The sequence below is a fragment of the Halyomorpha halys genome, unplaced genomic scaffold (genome assembly GCF_000696795.3).
Source record: "Halyomorpha halys isolate HHAL.00 unplaced genomic scaffold, Hhal_1.1 Scaffold894.1, whole genome shotgun sequence".
Taxonomy (NCBI): Eukaryota; Metazoa; Arthropoda; class Insecta; order Hemiptera; family Pentatomidae; genus Halyomorpha; species Halyomorpha halys.
In genome coordinates, this window is record NW_027110846.1 from 537,755 (window position 1) to 562,727 (window position 24,973).

Genomic DNA, 24,973 nt, shown 5'->3' on the forward strand with positions numbered 1-24,973 from the left:
CAGCTGCCTTTAACTGTGAAAGCACGTGGGTAGAGGTTGCAATGCGGTTACTTGACAGTTTCATTAGAGTTGAGTGTGTGTGTATAGGAACACATTCTCTTCGGAGCAGTCGAGTGTAGTCTGTGCTCTGAGTTGTTAGTTGTTTTTCTTAAATATTGTTTGTGTCTAGTTTAGAGTGCTATTTATGAAAAGTGGTTTACATCATGGAGCGATTATCTGACTTAAGATACTGCAGTGCACAGAGTCTTACTTTTAGCACTTTTAATAGAGATGACATTAAAAGACTTAGTGCTGTGAAAATAATTACTCCTTTGTCATTTAATTCTTTAGGACATCCCTTGCCTGGAGGCTTGTATGACCCAGCTTTAGGGCCAGTAGACTATAATGGACAGTGTCCAACTTGTAAATTAAAAACGCTGCAATGTCCTGGTCACATGGGTCATATAGAATTACCTCTGCCAGTGATTAACCCATTGTATCATAAAATTATAAAAAATGTGTTAAAGATATCTTGTATTCAGTGTTTCAAGGTACTGATACCCAGCAGTGTGAAATGCTTATTAGTATGTCAGTTGAAACTTTTAGAGAAAGGTTATTATGCTGAAGCTTCAGAAATGGAAACAAAGTTTTCTAAACTAATATCAGGATGGGATAAAACGAAAAGTGATATTGCGGAAGAAATTCTAACTTCGACTTCTATGGAGCAGTATGTTGAAGAAGTTCTGTCTAAAGGATTAGAGACTGATCAGGAAGTTAAAGGAGAAGGTGATTTGAGAAATTCATTCATAAAAAAATCTATTGCATATTTGTATAAAGGTAAAAGATGTCCATTTTGTAAGCGAATTTGGAATTGTATTAATATTACTGGCAATAAAATTTTAATTAATATAGGGAAAATCGAAACTGCTCATAAATACAAAACTTCTAGAAAATCTGATGCAGATGTATCAATGGCTGGATACAGTTATGTTACCGCCAAGGAGTGCAAGGATTATTTGATGAAAATTTGGGCAAACGATGCTGAAATTATGAAAGGTATTGTTCCTATGCTGAAACACACAACTGAAATTGATCCTGTTGAGAGTTTTTTTATAACCAACGTAGTTGTCACTCCATCAAATTCAAGGCCTGCTAATTGTGTCAATGGTATAATTACTGAACATCCCCAGAACATGATTTATAAAGCTATTCTGAATGATTGTCTTATTATTAGAAGTATTATTGTAGTTATGAACAATGATGAAAATAAAGATGCACTTTCTACTGAATGCAAAGAAATTATTGAAAAAATTAGAGGAAAGGATTATACTGAGAAATTACAATTTGCTTGGCAGGAATTACAATCAAATGTTGATTGTCTCTTAGATGTAGACATGAAAAAAGCTCGTCGTCAAACTGGTATTGGCTTGAAGCAAATTATTGAAAAAAAGCAAGGTATCTTGAGAATGAATATGATGGGAAAAAGAGTCAACTATGCTGCCCGTACTGTTATTACTCCTGATCCCAATTTGAATATTGATGAAATAGGTGTCCCAGAAGCTTTTGCTAAGAAGTTAACTTATCCTGTACCTGTGACTGTTTGGAATGTTACTGAACTTCGTAGGTTAGTCATGAATGGCCCTGATGTTCATCCTGGTGCTAATTTTATTGAAGATGAAAATAGGAGAATTTTAAAAATTAATGGAGGTGATGCAGTAGCTAGGGAAGGATTAGCAAAACGTCTTTTGACTCCAGGTGAAAAAGCAGGTTGTAAAATTGTTCATCGTCATTTAATTAATGGAGATATTTTGCTTTTAAATCGTCAACCTACTCTTCACCGTCCTAGTATAATGGCTCATAAAGCACGAGTGCTAAAAGGTGAAAAAACTTTTCGTTTTCATTATGCAAACTGTAAGTCTTATAATGCTGACTTTGACGGTGATGAAATGAATGCTCATTTCCCTCAGAATGAAGTAGCTAGGAGTGAAGGTTATAATATTGTCGGTGTTTCAAAACAATATTTGGTTCCTAAAGATGGTACTCCTTTAAGTGGGCTTATACAGGATTACATGGTATCTGGAGTAAGGCTTTCAGTTAGAGGTAAAATGTTTACGAAAAATGAATATATGCATTTGTTGTTTCAAGGTCTTTCCTCTAAGCAAGGTAGCATAAAAACATTGAAACCTTGTATAGTGAAACCTGTTCAACTGTGGTCAGGAAAACAAATTATATCAACCTTGATAATAAACATTGTTCCAGAAGGACAAGTTCTAATTAATCTCACCTCTAAAGCAAAAATTTCCTGTAAAGCTTGGCAAAGGGGCTCATCTGAAAAATGGGAAGCTGGCGGAACACCTTTTAAGGATGAAAAAATAATGAGTGAAGAAGAAGTTGTCATAAGACAAGGAGAACTATTGTGTGGAGTCCTTGATAAAACACATTATGGTGCAACACCTTACAGTTTAATTCATTGTATGTATGAATTATATGGTGGTGAAGTGTCAAGTGCTTTATTAAGTTCCCTTGCTAAACTTTTTACAGCCTTTCTTCAGTTGGAAGGATTTTCTTTGGGCGTTGAAGATATTTTGGTCTTGACAGATAGTGATGAGAAACGGACTAAGTTGATTAAATCAGCTCGTAAAATTGGTGAGGAAGTAGTTTCCAACATAATTGACATACCTATTGGTAGCTCTTTAAAGAAAGAATTACCTCAAAAACATGCCAAAGAGCAAACATTCCGTGCCCTGTTGGATCATAAATACAAGACAGCACTAGATACGTACACTAATGAAATCAATAAAATTTGTGTCCCAAATGGTCTTTTAAAACCATTTCCCAGCAATAATCTTCAGTTAATGGTTCAGTCTGGAGCTAAAGGTTCAACAGTTAACACGATGCAGATCTCTTGTCTCTTAGGGCAGATTGAATTAGAAGGTAAAAGACCTCCTCTCATGGTTTCTGGAAAGTCATTACCTAGTTTTTCTAGCCATGACACATCTCCCAGAGCTGGAGGGTTTGTTGATGGAAGATTTATGACTGGTATCAAACCTCAAGAGTTTTTTTTTCATTGTATGGCAGGCCGAGAAGGCCTTATAGATACTGCTGTAAAAACTAGCCGTAGTGGTTATCTACAGAGATGCTTGGTCAAACATCTGGAAGGTCTTAATGTTCATTATGATATGACTGTGCGTGATAGTGATGGCTCTGTTGTGCAATTTCTCTATGGAGAAGATGGTATGGAGGTAACTAAATACAAGTTTTTAAATGGGGATCTATTACCATTCCTTCTTAATAATTTTTATGCTGTACGTAATGAAAATGTTCTAAAAGTTTTTAAAGAAACAACTGATATTAAAACTATAAGATCATATAATAAAAAGGTTAAGAAGTGGATGGAAGTAAAAGATACAAATCCTAGGAGAACAAGTCCATTTCTTTCTTTTTGTCATAGTATGTATGGTAAAATTGAATCATCTTCTATAAACCCATCAAAAGGAAGAACACATCACAATCTAAAGCTTTGTAAATTATGGAATAAACTTTCACCAGAAGAGAAGCTTGCGTAAGTATCAGTTTTTTTAATATTTTGTCTTGTCTGTTGAAGTTATCTAGTTGGTGAAGGTTAGGCTCATTAGTGGTTCTAATAAGTATTCCTTCTAGTCCTTAGCTGCTATGCTAAGAACTAAGAATTAGGATATTTTACTTCTTATTTTTGGAGCACTTCTAACTCATAACCAAGCCTCAGAATTTTTTTATAATCGCATGGGTTTATTAAGCTGCTGATCAAAAATCTTTTATGAATCAGTGTACTCCTTTGCAATTAGCAAAGTTTTATTTTACATATTTGATGATAAATATTTGTGTGTTTTAAAAATAATATATTTAAAATGTAATGACAAAAATTCCAGATAATGATGATGAAATTCCAGATAACTGTCGAAAGTTTATATTTATTTCAGTAGTAATACAACAAACAATGTAAGAGGTTAATTTAAAAAAAAAAATCGATAATTATTTTTATATATTTATTGATTAATTTTTACAAACCATGCTTTCAGTATTTTTCGATGGGCATGAGCTGTACACTTTTACTATCGCTATCTAAGTTTGGATATTCCTCTTTTGTGCACATGCTACTTGACTACTTCATTGCTTCTGAATCATTATCATCCAAGTGATTTATAGGAGTTTTTTTTTCTATACCTTATCTGGTCATTTCTGACGTACAGGGAGAGGAAAGGTGGCAGTTATTGGTTATCCAACCTCTTCTAACCTGAATGGGTGGGTCAACTTTTCATTCCATGAGACTGCCATTAACTAAAAGTCTGCTCCCTCCGCTGCTAATGGCCTAAACAGTGATTCAAGGTAGTGAATAAGAAGTAATCTCTGGAGGACGAGTGTGGATTAAGAGGATGGTGTTTAAGGATTTTACTGTCCATTACTTTCTATTGTCTCTCATCAATCTTGTGGTATAAGGCCATAGAGAAGGATGACATAAAGGTCTGTGACAACTGATACTATTAATATAGCTAATATTAATAGCATTCACTTTTTATTGGTTATATAGAAAATCAATAAGTGACATTAGTCATCTTCCTTGGGTATGAACTTTTTTTTTCTCTGGGCCTCATTTACACTTCATTCTGTGACAGTGAAATATCCCACAAATGTGCCCTCTTACAAGTAAAAATTACCAAGGGTTTAATGGATTTTACAAGAGGTAAATGTACCTTCTACTTGGTCATGGTTGTATTGAGGACAGAACTTTGATTCTCTAGGGAACGGTTTTTAACTTTATAAGTATAGTTTGTTTGTACAATAATTATATTTTATAATGTTTCCACAGATATGAAGAAAATTGTTTTAAAACTCCTGATCCCATCATATCAAAATTTCAACCAGACAGACACTATGGTTCAATCACTGAAAATTTAGATCTTCTTATTAATAATTACATGAAGCAACAGTAAGTGTCATCATTTTACATATTGTGTTAAATTAATATTGAGTAAGAGATTGAATGGGTGTGTACATACATGTCTGGAGAGAAAGGAATGATTCACATTGTACATTCTATGTTCAGAAAAAAAGTATGTAGATTTAGTTCATTCATATTACTGAAAACAATTTTATAATATTTCTGTCTATCCTAAACATCTTTACTCCCTAATTCAGTCTCAAATAACCTTTTATTGATTATTTATTATGTAGTCGTAAAACTTTACACAATTTCTTTTCTTTTCTTTTACAAAACAACATAAAAATGTATTAGGTTATTAATAATAAAATAAAATCATCAGTTATTTTGAAGAACGTTAATATAAAAATATGAAGAATAATCAAAATTATTGTTTTATAAAATTAAAATATTTGTTAAAACAAATAAATAATTTAAGTATAATGCCATATGATAGTTGGAGTTAATAGTTAGTTTATTAGCCAACATTTTTATTTCGGATAATAAGGGTATTTTCAAAGATTTTTCTATTTTGAATATTTATATTTTTTTGTTTCTTGCTAAAGTCAAATAAATATTGATTGATTAAATTTGTATGCTTTATTCACAGCCAAGAAGTGAAAGAGAAACAACTTAGGAGTCTAATTTGTGAAAAAGCACTTTTATCTCTTTGTCCTCCTGGTGAACCTGTCGGTCTTCTTGCTGCCCAATCTGTTGGTGAACCATCTACTCAAATGACATTGAATACTTTTCACTTTGCTGGTAGAGGTGAAATGAATGTAACACTGGGTATACCGCGACTACGAGAAATATTGATGGTGGCATCAAGAAATATTAAAACTCCTTCTATGGTAATACCTTTTAAGGATGTACCCAAGTGAGTATTTGTGTTCTGTGTTTTACTTTCTTGAAGTTTCAACTTTCAAAATTTTCTTTAAACAAAACAATCATTAATTATTCCTTTTTATTCTGCTGTAGATTGGAAAGTCAAATTAATAAATTGAGAAGGAAATTAACAAAGATTACACTAGCTGATGTTCTTGAAAGCATATCAATTCATGAAAAACTTCAGTTAAGCCCAACTAGGCAACAAGTAAGTTTTTTTATTAAAAATAAAAGTAAAATGAGTAATAATTATGTAATCACAAATCAACTATTTTAGGCTTTAGGTGTTTTTCTTGTAAATTTTTGTGTCAATATCTCTCAATAGAGCAATAGTCACCTTGCATATTTTTATTCAAGTATTCATGATAATTAGATATAAAAAAATTGTAATGAAAATACTCATTTTGCTAGTTTCAATTACTTAAATATGAAGTTTTGTGATCGTAACAAATTTTGAATTTGAGTTTTTTATGAAAATAAATGTTTCAAGGTCCCCTGAGCCCATAAGAGCCCCGCAAGATCTTGGATCATAATTCATGATAAACAATTTTTTAATTATTTGTGAATTCTCAAACATAAATGAAAAAACTATTAATATGTTATATTTTAGGTGTACATTCTAAAAATGCAATTTTTACCTCATGAAGCTTATAAAGATAACACTATAGTAACACCGAAACAGATTTTAAAGTAAGTATTTTAAAATTTATTTTAATGATTTTTCATTTTTTTTTTCTATAATTAAGTTTGTGAGCTGGGTTGGCAGTTCTTAGGCAATAAATATTAAGTTTAGTATAGTCTGTTCCTATGTGGATGACCACTCTGGAGATCTGCCCAAGGTACCAAGGTTGTCCTATCTAAAAGTCCAGTCCATAGATCAAAAGATAGTTATCAACTATTTTTATGTTTACACTTCCTTGAATATAAAAATATTTATATCTTTAGGAAATATTTAAACATACTGGTCCTCATACTGGTGGGGGAAAATAGTCTGGCATGTGGGGCTACCTTTTTGCCTACTCTAAGATAACCAACCAATGAAAACCTATTTGTTTTTGCTAATGCAGTTCAAAAGGGTATATCATTCAATTGATTAAGCCTTCTCTTCTAGAATTGTATCAAATTCTAGTAGTCTGTATCTGAATAACACATAGTTACAAACTGCAAAGTAGTTTCTGGTGCCTGACCACTAAAATGGTAGGTTTAATCACTTACTATTCCACAAAGTTTTAGGTGTCTTTTAAGTCTGCAATGAGCAGCGAGTACTCTTATTATCAATTAGGATCCATTTCTATTTAGGTATATCAGCCACTTGGATCTAGAAGAGGATAGTTTGTTAATTAACTGTTTGACCTCTTTGGGACCAGCACATTCTCTCTAGGCCCTGTCTGCTCTTTTCAATGTCCTATCAAGGTGTCATTTTCATTTGTATTAATGGAGGCAGCAAACATTAATTTAGTGTTTGCCATTTTCCCACAGGCAAAATGGTGAAATGGTAGTCATTTCAAAAAATTAAAATTTCTAGTTAATAATAATTTAATATAGTAGGACACAGATCTCCTAGGTGTCCTTACCATATGGACTTAGTTCACAGATGAACTATGAGAACTTTGTTCACAAATGAAGGCTAGAAATTCTGGCAGAAACATAGGTACTGATAAATATGCTTTTAATTTATTTGTGTTATTCTGACCGCACCCCCAATTATCTTCTTTTCATATTTATTTAAAAATTTTTTTTTTTAATGAATATAATATTTATAATAGATATTATTTTTAAAGTTACAAATTTTATAATTTATATACTTATTGATAATTGACCACTGTAGGTATGTTGAAAAAAAGTTTTTAAAAAATTTGATGAATAGTATTAAATCAAAAAGGAAAAAAGTTAGAGAAATTATTACCAGTGAAGCTGAAGATGGCAATATTAAGTCCTCCAAAGGTGATGATGATGAAGAAGAGGGGGAAGCTGATGCAAGCAGAGTACTTATGTTATTTTATTAGCTTCATTATAAACATAATTTTAGTAATAATTATCAATTATCAATGTTATGCATTTTAGAAAAATAAGAAAACAAAAGTTGTTGCTGGTGATGATTATGAAAGTTCTGAAGAAGAACCCGAAGGTGATGATGATGATGCGACCACAGCTAGAAGGAGGTATAAAATTAAAAAATTTTATAGTTGACCAGTGTATAGTATTTCTAGGAAAAGATGGTACGGGTAGTGAAATAATTACTAGTGATTTTATCAGATAATTCTGACAACTTGCAGGACCATCTTATTAATAAAATTACTTTGTTTAGTACTAGATCTTTTACTTATTTTATTTATTTTTAGAGCTCAACAGCTGGAAGAACAGCAATATTCAGATATGGAGGATGATGTTTCTGTTGATGGGGAGATGGGTGCAGAAGAAGCTGAAGAAGATTGGGAAATTGAAGAGCAAATAGAAGATAGTAATGAGGAAAAATCATCTCATGATATAAACAAAGAAGTAATTGGAAGGAAGTCTCTTGTTACCAGTCACGAGTGTATATCAGAGTACAAGTGAGCTCAATCAATTTTTTCTTTCCTTCCTGATGATTTTAGTTCCTAAAGCGATTTAATTTTTATATTTTTTAAAAACATACCTAACATATGTATAAAAACCTAAATGTTTGAAAATTTACTGTAAATCGTTGTTATAATGCTCTCGCTTATAACAATTTTTTTGGCTATAATTATCTTTTTCCTCAATTCAGGTCCTACTGGGTTCTTTTGCTTTCATATTTTATTCATTCTGACAGTTCGGTTATTATTTTATAATGCTTTAAATGAAGTATTTCTTTATTATAGTTTAAGTTTATAAAGTTTAATTTTTTAATTATACTACAGGTTGACTGAAAGTTTTAAATAAAGTATTGTTAGGAAAGACTTAAAGCTATTTTGTTGTTTGAATAAAATGTTTTGATGAATTGAAAGCTTGCTAGTTTCGGATGGATTCCAATTCTTATGGGAAAAAAAAAATTAATATTAAACAGGATGGGTACTAATTTGGCACAATGTTGATTTAATTGTTTTGAGTTTTTTTTTTTTTCTTTTTACGCTTAATAAGTTTTTAACATTATTTAGTAAATGGAGATCAGTTGAGTGATGAATATAAATATGAGAAACATTTTATTTTGTTATTACTTGTGTCAATGGTTTGGCCTAAATTTCAGGCTTTCATCAGATTACAAATATAATAGAATGAAAAATAGAAAAAAACAATTTTACAAGAAATTAAAAGGAAAACAAATAATGATATAAGATGGTAATGTATGATATTGTAATAATAAGAATTTTTGCAAGAAGATAACAAACATTGAAAATATTATAAAATAAAAAAAAGGGAGAAAAAATATTAAAAACTCAAACAGTGTTCTATTTAAATAAAGAAAAATTGAAATTAACATAAGAAACATATAAATGTAAACAGTGCACATGCAAACAAATGTATAAGTAAAACTAATGGATGTTTAAAAAAGAGAAATTACCTTAAAAAGAGGTGAAAGGTCAGAATTATTTTATAATGTAAGAAGTGAAAAAATCAAGAAACAAAATGAAAAAAATTCATGAATAAATTATTAAATAAAAATACAAATCAAGTATAAATAAAATGAAAGTTAAAAAAATAATACACTCATAATAAGATAATAGTGAAGATAAGTGGATGGATAATTAGTAATGAATGTTTTAATAAATTGACTATTTGGGAATAAGCTAAAGATAGGGGGTTTTCTAATTTTGTAAGTTTTGTGATTAATGGGATAAGATTTTAATTGCATATAAATACTTTCCAGAGAGGAGTCATTAGTCATGGTTAGATACATTGGGTAAAATAGAAGTATTGTCGAGATCAAATGAATTGTTTAAGGATATATAATGTTCATAGAGTTTGGAGGTAATAGAGTTAAGGTAGGAATTATAATATTTGTGTTGGGTGATGGGATATTTTCAGAGGAATGTTAGGTAAGATAGTGGAGATTGGAAATTTGACTGAAATATCTGAAGAAAAGTAAGTGGTTGGAGATTAAATTTATGTTGGTATGATGGAGGTAGAAATAGGAGAGGGAAAGACAGTGATATATAAGATTTTGACTATGTTGATTTTTTTATGAAAATGATGTTTGGAGTGATAGCTTAAAAGTCTACCGAGGCTAGTCAGTTTTGTGTACCACGATGCTGAGGTTCCTTATGATGAAGAGGTAAAGGAAGGAAGAGAATGGTTTACTTCTGTTTCCAAAGTGAACTCTGTAAGCAAGGATGGTGGGATTTGAAGGCGCAGAGAATGTTAAGAATTTTATCAGGATTAAGTAAGAACCAGGAGGTCAGCGAAGAGAAGAATTAAAGAGAAGAAAAAGGGGGATTAGAGAATCAAGATGATCAATAAGAAAAATATTTGAGAAAAAAATGATTAAGAGAAATTTGAGGAAAAACATTAACATATTGCCTATCATACTTGTTACCTTTTTTACACAGCCGAATTATTTTTGCAGTTTTCCATTGTTTAGGTATTTCTCCTTGCTCAAGAATCAAATTAAACAATTCTGTTAGTTCTTTAATTAGAATATTCCCTGCTGCTTTTAAAATTTCATTACTGATGTTACCCGGCACCGGAGTCTTCTGGGATTTGAGTTTTTTCAAAATAAAAGCAGCTTCTTCCATTATTGGTGGAACTTCCCCTAAATTTTTGGCCATCTTTCCTTCTTCTCTTATATAATTTTTTATCAGTTTTGGAAATAAATTTGTTTTTGCTCAAAATTTATTACCCTGTCTACCATCTCGAGCTTATCATCTGTTGCTAAAGAGACTTTTATAAATCCATTAAGTGAAGCAGTTTATACTTCAAACCTGGTTCTACACCCAAAAGAGACATAATTTACTTATTAGCTAATGTATTTACTGTTGATCTAGGTTTACTGTTTTATGTGTGACTCTCCAGATTTTATTTTTAGGTATGACACCGTGAAAGAGCAGTGGTGTGAAGTTACCATTAGTTTGCCAATGGGGATCAGTCGCTTCAACATGTCTTCAAAGCTTAGAGATATTTGCAGTTCCAGTATTATTCATGAAGTTCCAGGAATCAAGAGGGCTATTGTTCAAGTACTTTTCTTTTTTTTTTATTAATCATTTATAACCATTCAATATTTTTCTATGAATTTAGTTTTATTATTTCTGTTAAAGACTGAAAGGAGTGGAGGTACACCACTATTGAGAACTGATGGACTTAATATGTCTGAAATGTATTCTTATGACAAATTACTTGATCTTAACAGACTTTTTACAAATGATGTTCATGCTATGGCACTTACATATGGTATAGAAGCAGCTACAAGAGTAATTGTAAAGGAAATACAGGATGTGTTCAAGGTATTTATACATAAATGCTTACTTTTTATATATTTCTGTGACAAACAAATCAGGTTAGTTTCAAAAATAAAATTAAATATTTTTAAAAATTTTGTCAATCATAAAATCAACCCAGTTTACTTTATGAACTCAGCAGATAATCAATCATTCCTAAATCATTAGGTATGGTTTGTTTTGTTTTCCAATTCTAATGGGTGTAAAAATAAGTTTCTGCCATATGGCAAAAGATGGCCTCACCAAAAGGTTTTGTTGAAATTTTCGGCTGTAAAACATAATATCGTTAATGTAGTCATCTAGTAACAATATAACCTTGAAGTATTAGTGACGCCTTGTCAGCATTGCATGATTTTTTTCTTAATTGTATATACTTGACAAAGACTTAGAGAGTTCTCTTTTTTCTCCTGATATTGAGTAATATTTATTCAAAATTTTACTAATCAAAGTATGTAATTTAGAATCATTCTATTTGTAGGTTTATGGAATCACAGTTGACCCGAGGCATTTAAACCTTATCGCTGATTATATGACTTTTAATGGAGTTTATCAGCCATTATCTAGAAAAGGTTTGGAAGGGGGCGCTTCTCCTCTGCAGCAAATGAGCTTTGAATCATCATTAGGGTAATAATATAAATTGAATTATTATTAACATATGAACATAGTGAATCATTAATAACTAAATATTGTATCCATAACATTTAAGTCATAGTTTTATTTATAATTAATTTTTTCTTAGTCATGAGTTATTTCAACAAATTTTGTTTCCACCCTTAACTCTCTCCTTCAATAAGTTTACCGAGTCAGTTCCTACTATTGTTTTATACAAAAAACCAATACCTCTCCAACATGGTTAATGAGAATCTTCATAATTAAATATAATATTAAGATTTTATGTGCTGACGATCTCCAAATTTAATTATCCTTTCATCCTACTGACATGCTGGAGGTAATCTTAGAGTTAATGGATGACATTAATAGTATCAATTTATTAAAGCATGAACAGTTACCAATAAATTTCGATATTGTTTATTAAAAAAATATATATACCAAAGCTAACCTCTTAGGTTCTGCACTCCTTAATTCTTTTCCATTTTTTTATTTCGGTAACCAACCACTTTGCCACTTTGGTTTCTAAACCCTGACTTTTTTTTTTGTCATTACCTGTCCTGATTTAACATATTTCCTTAATCATTCAAAAATCCATGTCATTCCTCTAGTACCTAAGAATCCACGTTTCTATGCCCCCAGAGACTATTCAGATCGTAGTGTCTTTCCTTATTTTAATTATGGCTAATCAACTTGTAGATGTGGAGCTAGACTTTTCTATATACTTCTCCCTTTGCAGTGACAGTGTTACATATTTGGTTGTAATTTAAGAAGTCTGCGACTGCTTCCACCTTTCTTCTGTTGCAGTATATTGTACTGATATTTCACGTCTCTAGTCAAATAAAATCAAAAAGTGTTAACTATCACAATGAACAGAACAGAGACATAGAAAACTGAACAATTAAAAGTCAGTTTTAAGAAAATTATAAGAAAAAGTTGATATGGAGAAAACATTATTATTTTAAATATATGTATATGTAGTTGACCGTAAAAATTGATATATAGGAAGATGGTCAGGGTTGCGGTCACAAGTGAAACAAAAATAGTTTACAACTATTTTATTTTCCAACGTTTCGCCCCACTTTGTAGGGCTTCATCAGGGCTGTCCAAATGAATAAGATACTTATATATGAATAAGATACTTATCTTATTCATTTGGACAGCCCTGATGAAGCCCTACAAAGTGGGGCGAAACGTTGGAAAATAAAATAGTTGTAAACTATTTTCGTTTCACTTGTGACCGCAACCCTGACCATCTTCCTATATATTATTATTTTAATGATAAAAGAAAATGTATATTTCTTATATATAAAAACTTATAGTTTATTTCATAAGTCTAAATTTAGAATCATTTACAATTTATAAATAATTCTTTTGAAATATTGGATTATAATATGTTTTAAATTAATGCATTATGTGGATAAATAACACTTACTTAATCATTTGAATGTGAAATAAATATTTTAGTTTTTGGGTTATAAATTTAAATATTCAAACATTAGAATGATTTTAATTAAGAGACCAGAATAGTGCAGTCTAAATAGAAAAAAAAACGCAGGTCGCCTTGCACTTGTAATTGATGATATTTAATGGTAGTGAGTACTTGTAAAACGTAATATTTTATGTATATAAAATGGATTAAGTTTTTGAAGACTTAAAAACTATTCAACAATTTTTTTAAAAGAGACATCCAAATGACAGTTAAAAAAGAAAAAAACGTTTATTGTTTTATATTTTTGACCAGTATCAGGCACTGGAAGAAGAGATCAAATTAGTTCCTTCTGAGATTTCATAAATCCATGACATGTCTTTGTCCCCATAAATCCATGACATGTCTTTGTCCCAGTTCTTTCTGAGAATCCACGCATACAAGACATATTTTAGTCTCACTTGAGAAAATTACCCTAGTCAAATATTAGTACAGGTGTTTTTTAATAAGTTAATAAGACAATATAATTAAACAGTGAACTCTTTTAATTGTGATCATGATCAAATAACTGTAATAATGTTCAAACAAAAAAAAAATATTTAAAGTCAAATTAGGTGGTTTTGAAACTGATATTAGTTACGAAGAATTATTAGAAAGTAGTCAACAAATTATAATTACTTTATTTAACAATTATAAAAACTTTATTTAATTTAATTTGATGTTTAAATTTAAGTTTATATTATATAATTTAAATTTTAAATTGTTTTTGTTTATATTAGAAATTACATTTCTTTTATAAATAACCAATGTTTTCTCCTATATTCAAGTATATCAGGAATAAATTAATAATAAATTCAAAACATTAATTTTCAGTTTTATTTTATCATTTGATATAGTAATATAGAAATAATATAAGCTTATAAAAAAAGCAATATGCATTTATTGTGTCAATTTTTGCATTGTAACATTTTAATATAATGTTTCTCTAGTTACCATAACATAACAAACAATATCAATAACCAAATTGAAAAAATAACATTACAATAGGTCTGTTTCAACAACCACTTCTCGCTGTCTGGATTGTGTAGTACAGTTTTTGGAAGGGAAAACACATATTTGGTGTGCTCCATACAGTCGCTTGAACAGGTGGTTGTTGCAACAGACCAAATATGCACCAATGCTATTTGCAAGCTCTTGTTCGATTCTACAGATCTTGAAACATGAAACCTCTAATATTGAGTAAAGTTAAATTTTTTTTCTCTTGTTTTATAACAATGATTTATTGTTGAAAAGTAAAAAGAAATAAAACTTTTCAAAAAAATCTGATTCATAATAGTTGATTATTCCCATGCCACAAAAATACAGGAAGCTGAAAACATGTTGTTGATCAATAGTTGGTACATCAATTAAAAAACAGAGGTTAATGTTGTCAACCCACTTCCACTCCAGGTTAGACTAGGAACGTTTAGGACAAAAAGTATTTGGTATAATTGAGGAACTGGAACAACTTGTCACTGATACTACTAGCGGCTGTCTTATATGTTCATTTGACAATTTTTTTTTATGTTAATACAATGTATTTAAAAACAATAAGTTGCTTAATATTATATACAAAATATTTTTATAGGTTTTTGAAAAGTGCAGTCTTAAGGGAGAAAAGAGATGACTTATCGTCACCATCCAGCCGCCTGATGCTGGGAGCTCCAGTGAAAAGTGGCACTGGCTCATTTCGCCTTCTGCAAAGAATAATCTCCTAACTGTTTAACCTCTTACCCTTTTCAAATTATTTACTCTAAAATTTATATATTGTAAAATATTTTAAATAATCTGATTTTAGGAAATTGTAAATAAATAAGTTGCCGAATGCCTTTTATATATTTATTAATAAGATGTAAAAATTGTTCTTTAAATTTTAATTTTTTTAATAAAATGTTAGAATTATTCCATGTAGTTTTCAATTAAGTTTTTATTGATTCCAAAAAAAATGACAGGTTTATTAGTAATTTTATTTTAGAAACAAAATATATTTTAAAAGTTTGTTTTATTGCTTTTCTAAATTCAATTAATGATTGACTATACTAATACATTTAACATATATCCAGTGCAAAATTTTCATTTAAACCATAAGTTTTTATCAGATTTTAATAAATCAATGGTTCACAGGTCCTGAGATAGCCAGTAATTGGTTTATTAAACTTTCAGAGTGTACATACTTCCTTCAGCTGTTCGACATGAATTGATAATTTGTTCTCCCTGCTGTGGAAGGCCAGCAAGTCACACTACTCTTTTTACAATTTTTTTTTCATAAAGAATCACAAACATGGGTTTAATTTCAATTTCTAGTTTCATAAATTTCACCTAGATGTTGTTATGATTTTCATTTATTCATCCAAACAGAAAAACAACTTTGTGAAAAAGCTGCTTATTAGTTTATCCAACATTCAACAAAAATTTCATCATCTGTTGATGGTGTATAAGAGAATCAACCTAAACCAACATAGTCAATAATGTTGCTCCTGAATGTTCTCTTTACCTCAACATTCTTATTGAAATTAAAGCTTGTTATCATACTGATGTCATAGAAGCAGGCTATATCACAAAAGGCAACAAGAACTACTGATGGAGCTAGAAGCACTTTAAAAAAATCAACTGATTTAAAACATTATCATCATTGAAAATGAATCAGGAAGGACTTTTAATGTGTTCTCCCCAAGCTAATGTTGAAGTCCAAATTATCTACCAAAGTATGAGGGGGGAAAATGGGTTACTTTTTTTTTTAATAAATAGGGAAAATAAAAGGAAGGTGGTAGTCCTAGTGCAGTCAAAGAAAAAAAGTCAAATAGTCAAAACTATTTAATTTGAGCCAACATAGTTGAGCTTCATCAGGGCTAAAAAAGATACAAACTCTCAAATGAAGTAAAAAAAGTAAGCAAATAGATAACAAAAATAAGATTTAACAAAGGTGGGGCTAATTATGACATATAAAAATGAACAATTTAAATTAAAGAAAATAAAACAGATATATAGTAAAACATAAAATTAAATAAGAATAACAAAAGGTTTTAGACAATTAATGAAAATGAAAATAATAACAGATAAAAATAAAACATAAAAATACAGTTCACACATAAAGATGGAGAAAAGTAAAATCAAGAATAAAATAAAAAATGAAAAGATAGCAGACATACCAGACAGATAGCTGGCAAGCACGAAAATGAGAGGACATTGGGAGGAAAGAGAAGTAAGTTGGTGAAGTAAGTGGAGGTAGGTGGTTAAATACGTTATGTTTGAACATAATCTTAAAGTTAAAAGTATTGCCAAACTAAAGAAAATATTATATTGTCAAACAAGAATGATTAATTATGGAGATGTTCAGGATTGCGGTAAAAAAAGAAACAAAAATAGTTAACAATTTATTTTCCGACATTTCACCCCACTTAGTAGAGCTTCATCAGGGCTGTTCAAGTTGATAGCTTTAATAGCAAAAAGTCATTAAAGCTATTAACTTGAACAGCCCTGCTCAAGCTCTACAAAGTGGGGTGAAATGTCGGAAAATAAATTGTTAACTATTTTTGTTCCTTTTTTCACCGCAACCCTGACCATCTTCTCCATGATTTGATTTTATAAAGTCAACTATTTATATATAAATGATAATAGGAATAAAAATAAATATATATATGATCAAGAAAAATTGTTTACATAAGTAGGGCGTAATTATTCATTAAATTCACATTACATCACACATTAACAGTTTTTAAGTTTGGAAGGACAATTTTTCTCTCTTGAGTTTTTGATGAATGTTAAAGAGAAGTTTCACTGTATGAAGAGGGGGAAAATAATGGCGTCCAGAAGACATATTTTGACAATATTTAGTGTAAATAAAATTAAAGAAAGCTTTTCATAAAGAATAAGTAGCTGGTAAAAATTACCTTTAGAAAGTTAAAATAGAAAAAGAAACAATTAATGTTATTAAAAATAAATGAGGAATGATCATGTTTTGTATTATAAAGCCAAACCATAAGTGTAATTACACTTAGGTATAGTGCATCTAAGATGAGTTTGCCTATAGGGAAGGAACTTGCGCACCTCGCACCCTAGCTACTTCTCCCCTCCACTCCATAACAAACCTCTCCTACTGGGAATGAACCAAGAGGCAGTTCAGAACTTGGTAATGCCCACCTACTTTTCCACCATTCTCAGACTCTAACTGAGGTTACTCATTTTTTAGGTTACCCATTATCTATGACTGGGACTGTTTCTCATTGATTCTTGTTTTACTTCGTAGGAATTATATTGACACATCTGTTCTGACTTGCTATTTAAGAACACAATACCTTTCAAAAAATCATTTTTGAGACTTGATAATCATTGAGTTCAGAAAAAAAAAACTGTCTTTTCAAGTTTAAATTGGTTGTGAAACAGTTGTTACAATTTTCTTGATTTTAATGTTTTATAATGCAGTATATTTGGTCCAAGAATAGGATTAATTTATGATAAATGCAGTAACTTATGGCTTTTTCAGAGGAAACAAGGATTGGGCCACTCTGCTTTTTTATTTAAAAAAATATATATATGTTCTCACAATAAACTGAATTATCCAAAACAAAAGTGTTTTTGGTTATCTCTATTCTCTTGTCAGTTTATTTATTTTGTTATTAAGTCTGATGCATCAATAAAATTCATTATTTTCCTATCTTTTTGGAAGTTAAGAGTAATTAACCTAAATCGTTAGTTAACAGTCCCGATCCTACATTCCATTCACTACATGTATGAAAAATTCTGTAAAGAAAAATAAATGACTTTGTTAAACAATCTTATCAAGCATAATTTGTGAAACTTTTGAGGGGCACTTCGTTACTAGATTACAGGACACAAAGGTCAACCATACTAATAATTGTGCCACCATGTTAATGGAGTAGAGTTGATACACAAAGTTTTTGAGTTTACCCAAATGCATAGTGAAGATTTGCTAGTACTGATATTTACTGGTACCATTTACTAGTTATTTGTGAAAGCTTTAGACAAGTATGATGAATGTTTCAAATATATCTGTCAACCATTTCTTGACCTCAGAGCGGAAAAATTGAGAGTGGGCATCTTTGATGTACCATAAATCCATAATCCTATAAATGACAATGATTTTGTAGAAAAACATCCTATAACTCAAGTTGGATTAGAAGTATGGCGAAGCATTGAATCAGTCGTCACTAGATGACTATAAATCAACAGAATATCATGAAATAATTGACAAATTGCTTCAAACTTTTGGAGCTAACATGAGTATTATAGTACACTTTTTGGAAAGCCATTAGAATAGATTTTCTGACCACTATAAGGATTGCAGTGAAGAAAAATAATGAGTGATTCCATCAAGAAAACGAAGTGGAGATATCAAGGGCGGAGGGACAGATATATGATAGCTGACTATTATTGGACGTGACCAAATATGTCCAAGACGATGTTATAAAAAACAGTTTTCATAACAAAGTTTTGTCTACTTTGATCAGTTCTATTTAATTCACATTAATTCTATACCTGTTGTAAAATTAAAGGATTTGTGTATTTTCATAAATAAATAACAAATCTTGAGCTTTTCAAGCTATTGTTTCTAAATACAAAATATTTTTTCCTATCAGGCTGTAAAGACGAAAACAAATAATAATAATCTTTTAGTGTAAAAAATGCAGGATTTAAAATAAAATATGTAAACATTGTGAAAGTTTTAATATTTTCAGTTACCATGTCTTATGACTGAATGCCTCAACTGAAGAGATTCCTCTAAAAATGTTATAATTGTCATTTCATTAAACTTCTCAGGAATAAAAATAAATAAAACTGTATCTTGGATCAAATTAACATTAATTTTAATTAAGCACATAGGAACCTTCCTTAAAGATTAAGGACTGATTCATTGCTAGCAACAGACAGTTTAGGTTATGAAGATGCTTTTTATGCTGAAAAAACAATTTTGCAGTTATAATGTTTTTAGAGGAAGCCCTACAATCACTTTCTGAGAAAATATTTATTTGCCAAAAACATAAACTTTCAGAAAAACGCAATAAACTATACTAAAAAATGTTTTGTATTTGAACTCTTTTTATTACTGATTTTTACACAAGGACAATTTAAATAACATTTCAGAAATTAATTCTAAATCTACTACATCATGGTTATAATTATTTAATGCATTGACAAGCACTCCTGTTTGCCGCACTCCGAAAATGTTTAATATACTAGTGCAGAGGTACTTATTTTTTTGATAACAGTACTCATATAAATTAAACATATTACATATAATATACAATTAAACCAGAAAGTCATCTTTTATATAAAAATATTTTTAAAAATTTAATATTTTTTTGGCTTCCATCTCCCCGTAAAGAATTAATAATACAAAAACCTAATAACTACTTTCTGTAATTTCATATCCAATGTTAATGCAGTAAAATTATAGATTACCATTCAATTTAAAAAAAAAATCATAAATCAGCGATTTGAGATTTTTAGGAGGTTCTTAGACATTCCAAATAAATCTAATAATCCAAATGAAATGATGGTTCAGTGTTTTTGATAACTTTTGAATCACCATGAACTTGAGCACCATTATGATTCTGGTAACAAGAAAAAAAAATTAATAATAAGTTTAAGAAAGTAACAAAAATTACATGTTAATTTTTGTCACAAAGCTCCTAACTTGTGAGATACAACAAACATTAGGGTTGGTTGATACAAAGCAAGGTTGGATCAGGGGAGACAGTTATCATATAACTAAGACTGAATACAGTTTAAATTAGAACACACTATATTCTCAATAATCTGGTAAGAGTTTTTTTAAAGCTTGTGAGTGTTCAAGAAATACACATATCGAAAAATATATTAACCCAATAATTTTTTTTTATTTTATCACCTGTCTTTTATTTATTACATCTTTACTGCTCCCAGACTAATAAATTATCTTAATAATAGTTTTAATGTTACTTAAATCTTGATTTATTTAATTTTTAGCAGGTACTTTATACTATTAATTATTCCATATGGTAATATTTGAAAATACTAACATATATAAATTTGATTATGAATTAAATCAACTTTCCAGATGAAATTCAATGAACATTCTGGTAATTTGTCATTCCACAAGTCTCTCTTCCAGATTAAAGAGAAGATAATATACATTCTCTTGAGTTAATGCACTTTTTATTTCTTCTCCCAGCCTAATTTCTCCTGAGATCTTAAACATAGTACCATACCCACTGCTTGGGCTGATATTAAATCCTGTTTTGACTAATAAGTAATTTTTCTACAAATCAAATTACTTTAATACATAAGGAAACAATTACAATGTTTATCTTTGGTCAAAAAATAGGATATTTCACTAAGGCAATAAAATTATTAGCTCTATGAAATAAGTATATCTCATTCTCGGAATGAAACTTTTATCATTAATGAACAATGACATTATTATTCAAGAAAGTTTATGATTATAATAATACTAAACATGAAAAAACTAATGCCCATATCTGAAATAACATAATTCTAAGAAACCTTAAATGCAAATAAACTACAGAAGAAAATATCTTATTCTATTTACTTAAAAAATGTACATAGTCAATTGTTGGGCCTCATTATTTTATGTAACTATTATATTGATGCAAATGCAAAACATGATTACTTTCATATAATCATGTACACATTAAATAAATCATAAATATACAAATCAAATAATACACACGAGATGGAAGAAAAAACTAAAAGTAATGAGGTAATTAATTTACAGACATTATTCTTCCTATATGTAATTTGACAGAAAAATAAATTATATTTTTTATTAATATCTTTTTAATGTTCAAAGAAACAATAACTTCAGAAGTAATATCATGATTTGTGAAGTTCAGTTGCCAAGCATTGAATCAGTCATGTATGCAACTCCAAGGTTTTTCACAAAATAAACTTTCTCTAGAGGAGAATTGACAGTCCAAGCTATGACTCGAACATTTCTCAGTCTCCAATAATTCACCACCTCTCTTTAACAAACAAATAAACTATCATTACTTACTGCTACAAATACAATTTTAGCAAAAGTTATATTTCATTAAAACGATTTATATGCAAGAAGGGGGAGGGGATAGAGTTCAATGAGTAAAGCAATGAACCCAGGAAAACAAAGAACCTCCTGAGGAATTACCAGCCTCTGTAAATTTAGTACCCTTAATTGGGAGGAAAACCTCGTCTTTTAGAATGATCCCAATTAAATCATATCCTTACATGATAGTTGACCTAATACTTCCTTACCATGTACTGAACCCAGAACCCTTAACAAGTTATTATAATACAGGTTTTTTTTATTTTAATACACAAGATCACTTGGATTCTTGGTTGAAATGGAAGTAATTGATTCAGTAGTCCCTTCTCTTGATAATTATCAAATCACATATTTAATTTAATTGAGAATTTAAATTTAAATAATTAATTTTTTAGGAGGTCATGTAATGTTTATCATTCTAATACCATGGTATTTTACAATTAATCTTTACTATAAAGTAATCAAATGTTACTAATAATTTATACAATACTTACACAGTAATAATATCCTTGCATAAGAGAACTGCAGAAAAACCTGACAACTTATAAGCTAAATTGTTAAAAAACCATGTAGTTAAATGATCCAGCAACCTTCCCCAATAATACATAATTGGTGTTCTGTTGTAGGGAATACATTCATCTTCTATGACTGAATATTTGCAATATGTCATATAATAAGGCCTCCAAGCCATAGAAGCGACAATATTCGGATCTCTTTTTCTTATCTAAAATGAAAAGAACAAAAATTACTTTTCCATACAATAAAAAAAAAAACTCAATAAATGGTCATTATCCTACATGTTTAATCACAGATAATGAATGGTAAAAATTTTATTTTATCAACAATTTTATGGACTTTCACCAAAAATAAGGGTCAGGACGGCTGTGTGGGGTAAGGGACTTACAGAGGTAATCAAAGTTAACATTCAGCAAGGTAAATGGATGGGTGAACACTCATAATCGAAAACCAAAATGCTACTTCTTCAGGATATGTGAGGATGATCGGCCAACTGGTTCGGAAGCAATGAATGTCAGTATGAACACATCATGTAGATAAAGATTGTTATGATCTGTAGTGCCAATAAAAAAAAACTATAATAATAAAAAAATTAGTGACATAATTTTGTCAATAATGTAAAAACAACAACGAAAAAAGAATGAAGGAGGAAATCTATGAATATATATATATTTTATATTTATTGCATTTATTTTTCAAAATAATGAACCATTAGTTCAAATGAAAAGAAAGTATCCACTATACTAATAGCAGCACAGTATTTAAGTTACTTCTACTTATAAGCATTAGCATGATTCTTTGATTAGTGTATTTCAAATTAAATAATAATTTAATAACACATAGATTTAGAAAACAACTAACTGGTGTGATGGATTTAAGTAATTTGGAGTGGAAACTTATTAATTATTATCTAATATGCTTTGTGCATTTCTGGAAGAAAAAGAATCACAAATAAAGGGAAAGGAGTGGCTGTTTCATTAATATTCTTCAGCTAGAAAATATATTTGTCAACAATGGATTTTTCTCAATGGATAAACTTACAAAATGAAAATTATTAATTTTACTTGACCTTAAAAAAAAAAAAAAAGTTTTTTTTCTTCAAAATGTTAGAGTTTAATAAGGGTTGAGGAAAAAAAAAGTCAAATAGCATCACTAAAACACCAAGAAGATTTTATCATGTTACCATCATAGGAGGCAAATTATTGTGTTAATGCTTAGTTATATTAATATGTGAGCAATGAGTTATGGGAGTAGGACTGGTAAGACTGACTATAATTATCATTTCAATCTTGACACCAGGACAATAAATCCAAAACATAATTTTATCCTAAAAATTTGTATGGCAGAATAGAATACTTTTAGTTTACATTTCATAGAATTATCATAAGATACATCTGGCTAAAGAAAATTTTATTATAAATAGCAGTAACACTTGATAAAGGAATGAAATATAAATTGTATTTAACAAAGAAAAATATATACTTAAAGTAATATGTTCACTTACATTATAAATAATCCAAAAGTTGAAGGAACTTACAACGGCCCTTCGATATAAAATAGGGTTCTGCTGGAATGTTTCAACAATAATTCTTGCAATCTGTTTAAAAAAAAAAAAAATTATTACATAAGTACTGTATACTTAAATAAAATTAAATAAACTTTAAGATAAAATAATCATACCTCTACCCTCTCATCTTTAATATCAATAAAAATTCTCATGTCATATTCAATTACTTTTTTGATAACATCCTCAAATAAAGGCATTCTAGCACCCACAAATCTTTCACTGAAATAATATGATATAAATTATAATTATAACAAAAATTGTATCATATCTTTTTTTAATTTTATGGGGAGACAACTAAATAAAATTAAATATGTGGCAACCAAACTTCCTTTATTTCTTCTATTAGTTAATAAATAATAAATAAGTTTTAAATGATCAGTGTTTCAGGTCTTCATTGCCGTCTTTAATTTCAGAACAATAATTCTTAACATTTATATTTTAACTCAATTTATCACAATAATAAATTATATCATCAAACATAAATAAAAACCAAGAAGTGCGTCGATCAAGTCTACCTTGTCAGCAGAGTAATGAAAAGAGTTGAGGAAATCTGATATTACAAATTTTAACATTATTTTACAAAAAAAAACAAACTAAAATCTATATACTTACTGAAAAGGGTGATTTATTGATACATCTAGATTCTGCAGTTCAGCCCATGTTTTATTTTGCAATTCACCAGTCGCACTTGTCAATCTATCGAGGTCAATATCATGAAACAATATAGGAACCAAATCTTTGGTCAAGACTAAATCGAACTCAGCACCTATTGCTCCATTCTTATAACACTAGAACAATACATATATAATTAAAATACTATGGATAAAAACAGAGATTCGTTATGTTTATTAATAACAAAAACATACAACTTCCAAGGCTTCTAAAGTATTTTCTGGTGCATCCAAACCAGCAAATCTATGGGCAATGACTGGCATCTGCACACGATGATCTTCTTTTTCATCACAATCAATTTCTTTTGTATGTTCAGGTGTAAGTGGACGTCCTAAAATTTCTTCGGCAATATCTAAATTGGGTTGAGGTATTGAAATTTGTAGAAGAAAGTAATATGTGGCAACTGGTCCAGTTAGAAGGACGAGGAGGAAAAGGGGATTGGTAGCTTCAACAGCAAGAATGAATGTACCAAAAAAATATGTCCATAACGAGACACAAGAAAAAGCCAATCGGGAGTCGATAACATTAATGCTGTTAATTTCGAGAGGCATTTGTAAATTATCAAAGAAAGTATCAAGGCACAAAACCCATCACCAGACAACCCCCGATTCCTCCCTTCAAATTTTGCTGATAACCCAAATAAACAAGTGATTAAAATCAGTGTTGTATTGTAATACAGTAACAAAAAGACGTACTCTCTCCATAATTTGAGCATTCCTATTTTTAATAATTTTAAAATATTGGCAATCATAATAATTAGCTTTTAAGATTAATATAAAGATAAAAATATTATTTAAAAGCAAATTTCAGCTCTTAGAAGTTTGAATGTATGATTAGAAAATGTTCATCTGCACATATTTATTTAATGATTCCAACTCTTCATTGCGAA

At 29.6% G+C, this 24,973-nt stretch overlaps 2 protein-coding genes across 2 annotated transcripts; one reads left to right on the forward strand and one right to left on the reverse strand.

The window, feature by feature from the left end:
- The first annotated feature begins 61 nt into the window (after positions 1–61).
- Positions 62–15,143, forward strand: RpI1 (RNA polymerase I subunit RpI1). Its single transcript, XM_014430475.3, has 12 exons — positions 62–3,541; positions 4,826–4,945; positions 5,547–5,813; positions 5,915–6,029; positions 6,432–6,511; positions 7,650–7,806; positions 7,886–7,983; positions 8,164–8,373; positions 10,803–10,950; positions 11,032–11,217; positions 11,690–11,835; positions 14,877–15,143. The coding sequence occupies exons 1-12, from the start codon at positions 204–206 to the stop codon at positions 15,004–15,006; spliced, it is 4,995 nt and encodes a 1,664-aa protein (XP_014285961.1). The 5' UTR covers positions 62–203; the 3' UTR covers positions 15,007–15,143.
- A 5,858-nt stretch (positions 15,144–21,001) lies between these two features.
- LOC106686891 (glycerophosphodiester phosphodiesterase 1) lies at positions 21,002–24,732 on the reverse strand. The gene is made up of 6 exons (XM_014430481.2): positions 24,279–24,732; positions 24,025–24,200; positions 23,526–23,631; positions 23,350–23,442; positions 21,824–22,053; positions 21,002–21,270 (listed from the first exon to the last, which is right to left on the reverse strand). Exons 1-6 carry the CDS (start codon positions 24,633–24,635, stop codon positions 21,138–21,140), a joined length of 1,095 nt encoding a protein of 364 aa, XP_014285967.1. The 5' UTR covers positions 24,636–24,732; the 3' UTR covers positions 21,002–21,137.
- Positions 24,733–24,973: the final 241 nt, after the last annotated feature.

Excerpts from the sequence above, each read along its gene's own strand:
- LOC106686891 (XM_014430481.2), bottom strand. The coding sequence starts at position 24,635 with ATGCCTCTCGAAATTAACAGCATTAATGTTATCGACTCCCGATTGGCT. Across the intron at positions 23,632-24,024 it reads TCAATAAATCACCCTTTTCA|TGAAAGATTTGTGGGTGCTA; the intron begins GTAAGTATATAG and ends ATATTATTTCAG. Across the intron at positions 21,271-21,823 it reads TGCAAGGATATTATTACTGT|AGAGGTGGTGAATTATTGGA; the intron begins GTAAGTATTGTA and ends TGTTTGTTAAAG.
- RpI1 (XM_014430475.3), top strand. The coding sequence starts at position 204 with ATGGAGCGATTATCTGACTTAAGATACTGCAGTGCACAGAGTCTTACT. Across the intron at positions 11,218-11,689 it reads AAATACAGGATGTGTTCAAG|GTTTATGGAATCACAGTTGA; the intron begins GTATTTATACAT and ends TTCTATTTGTAG. Across the intron at positions 11,836-14,876 it reads AGCTTTGAATCATCATTAGG|GTTTTTGAAAAGTGCAGTCT; the intron begins GTAATAATATAA and ends ATATTTTTATAG.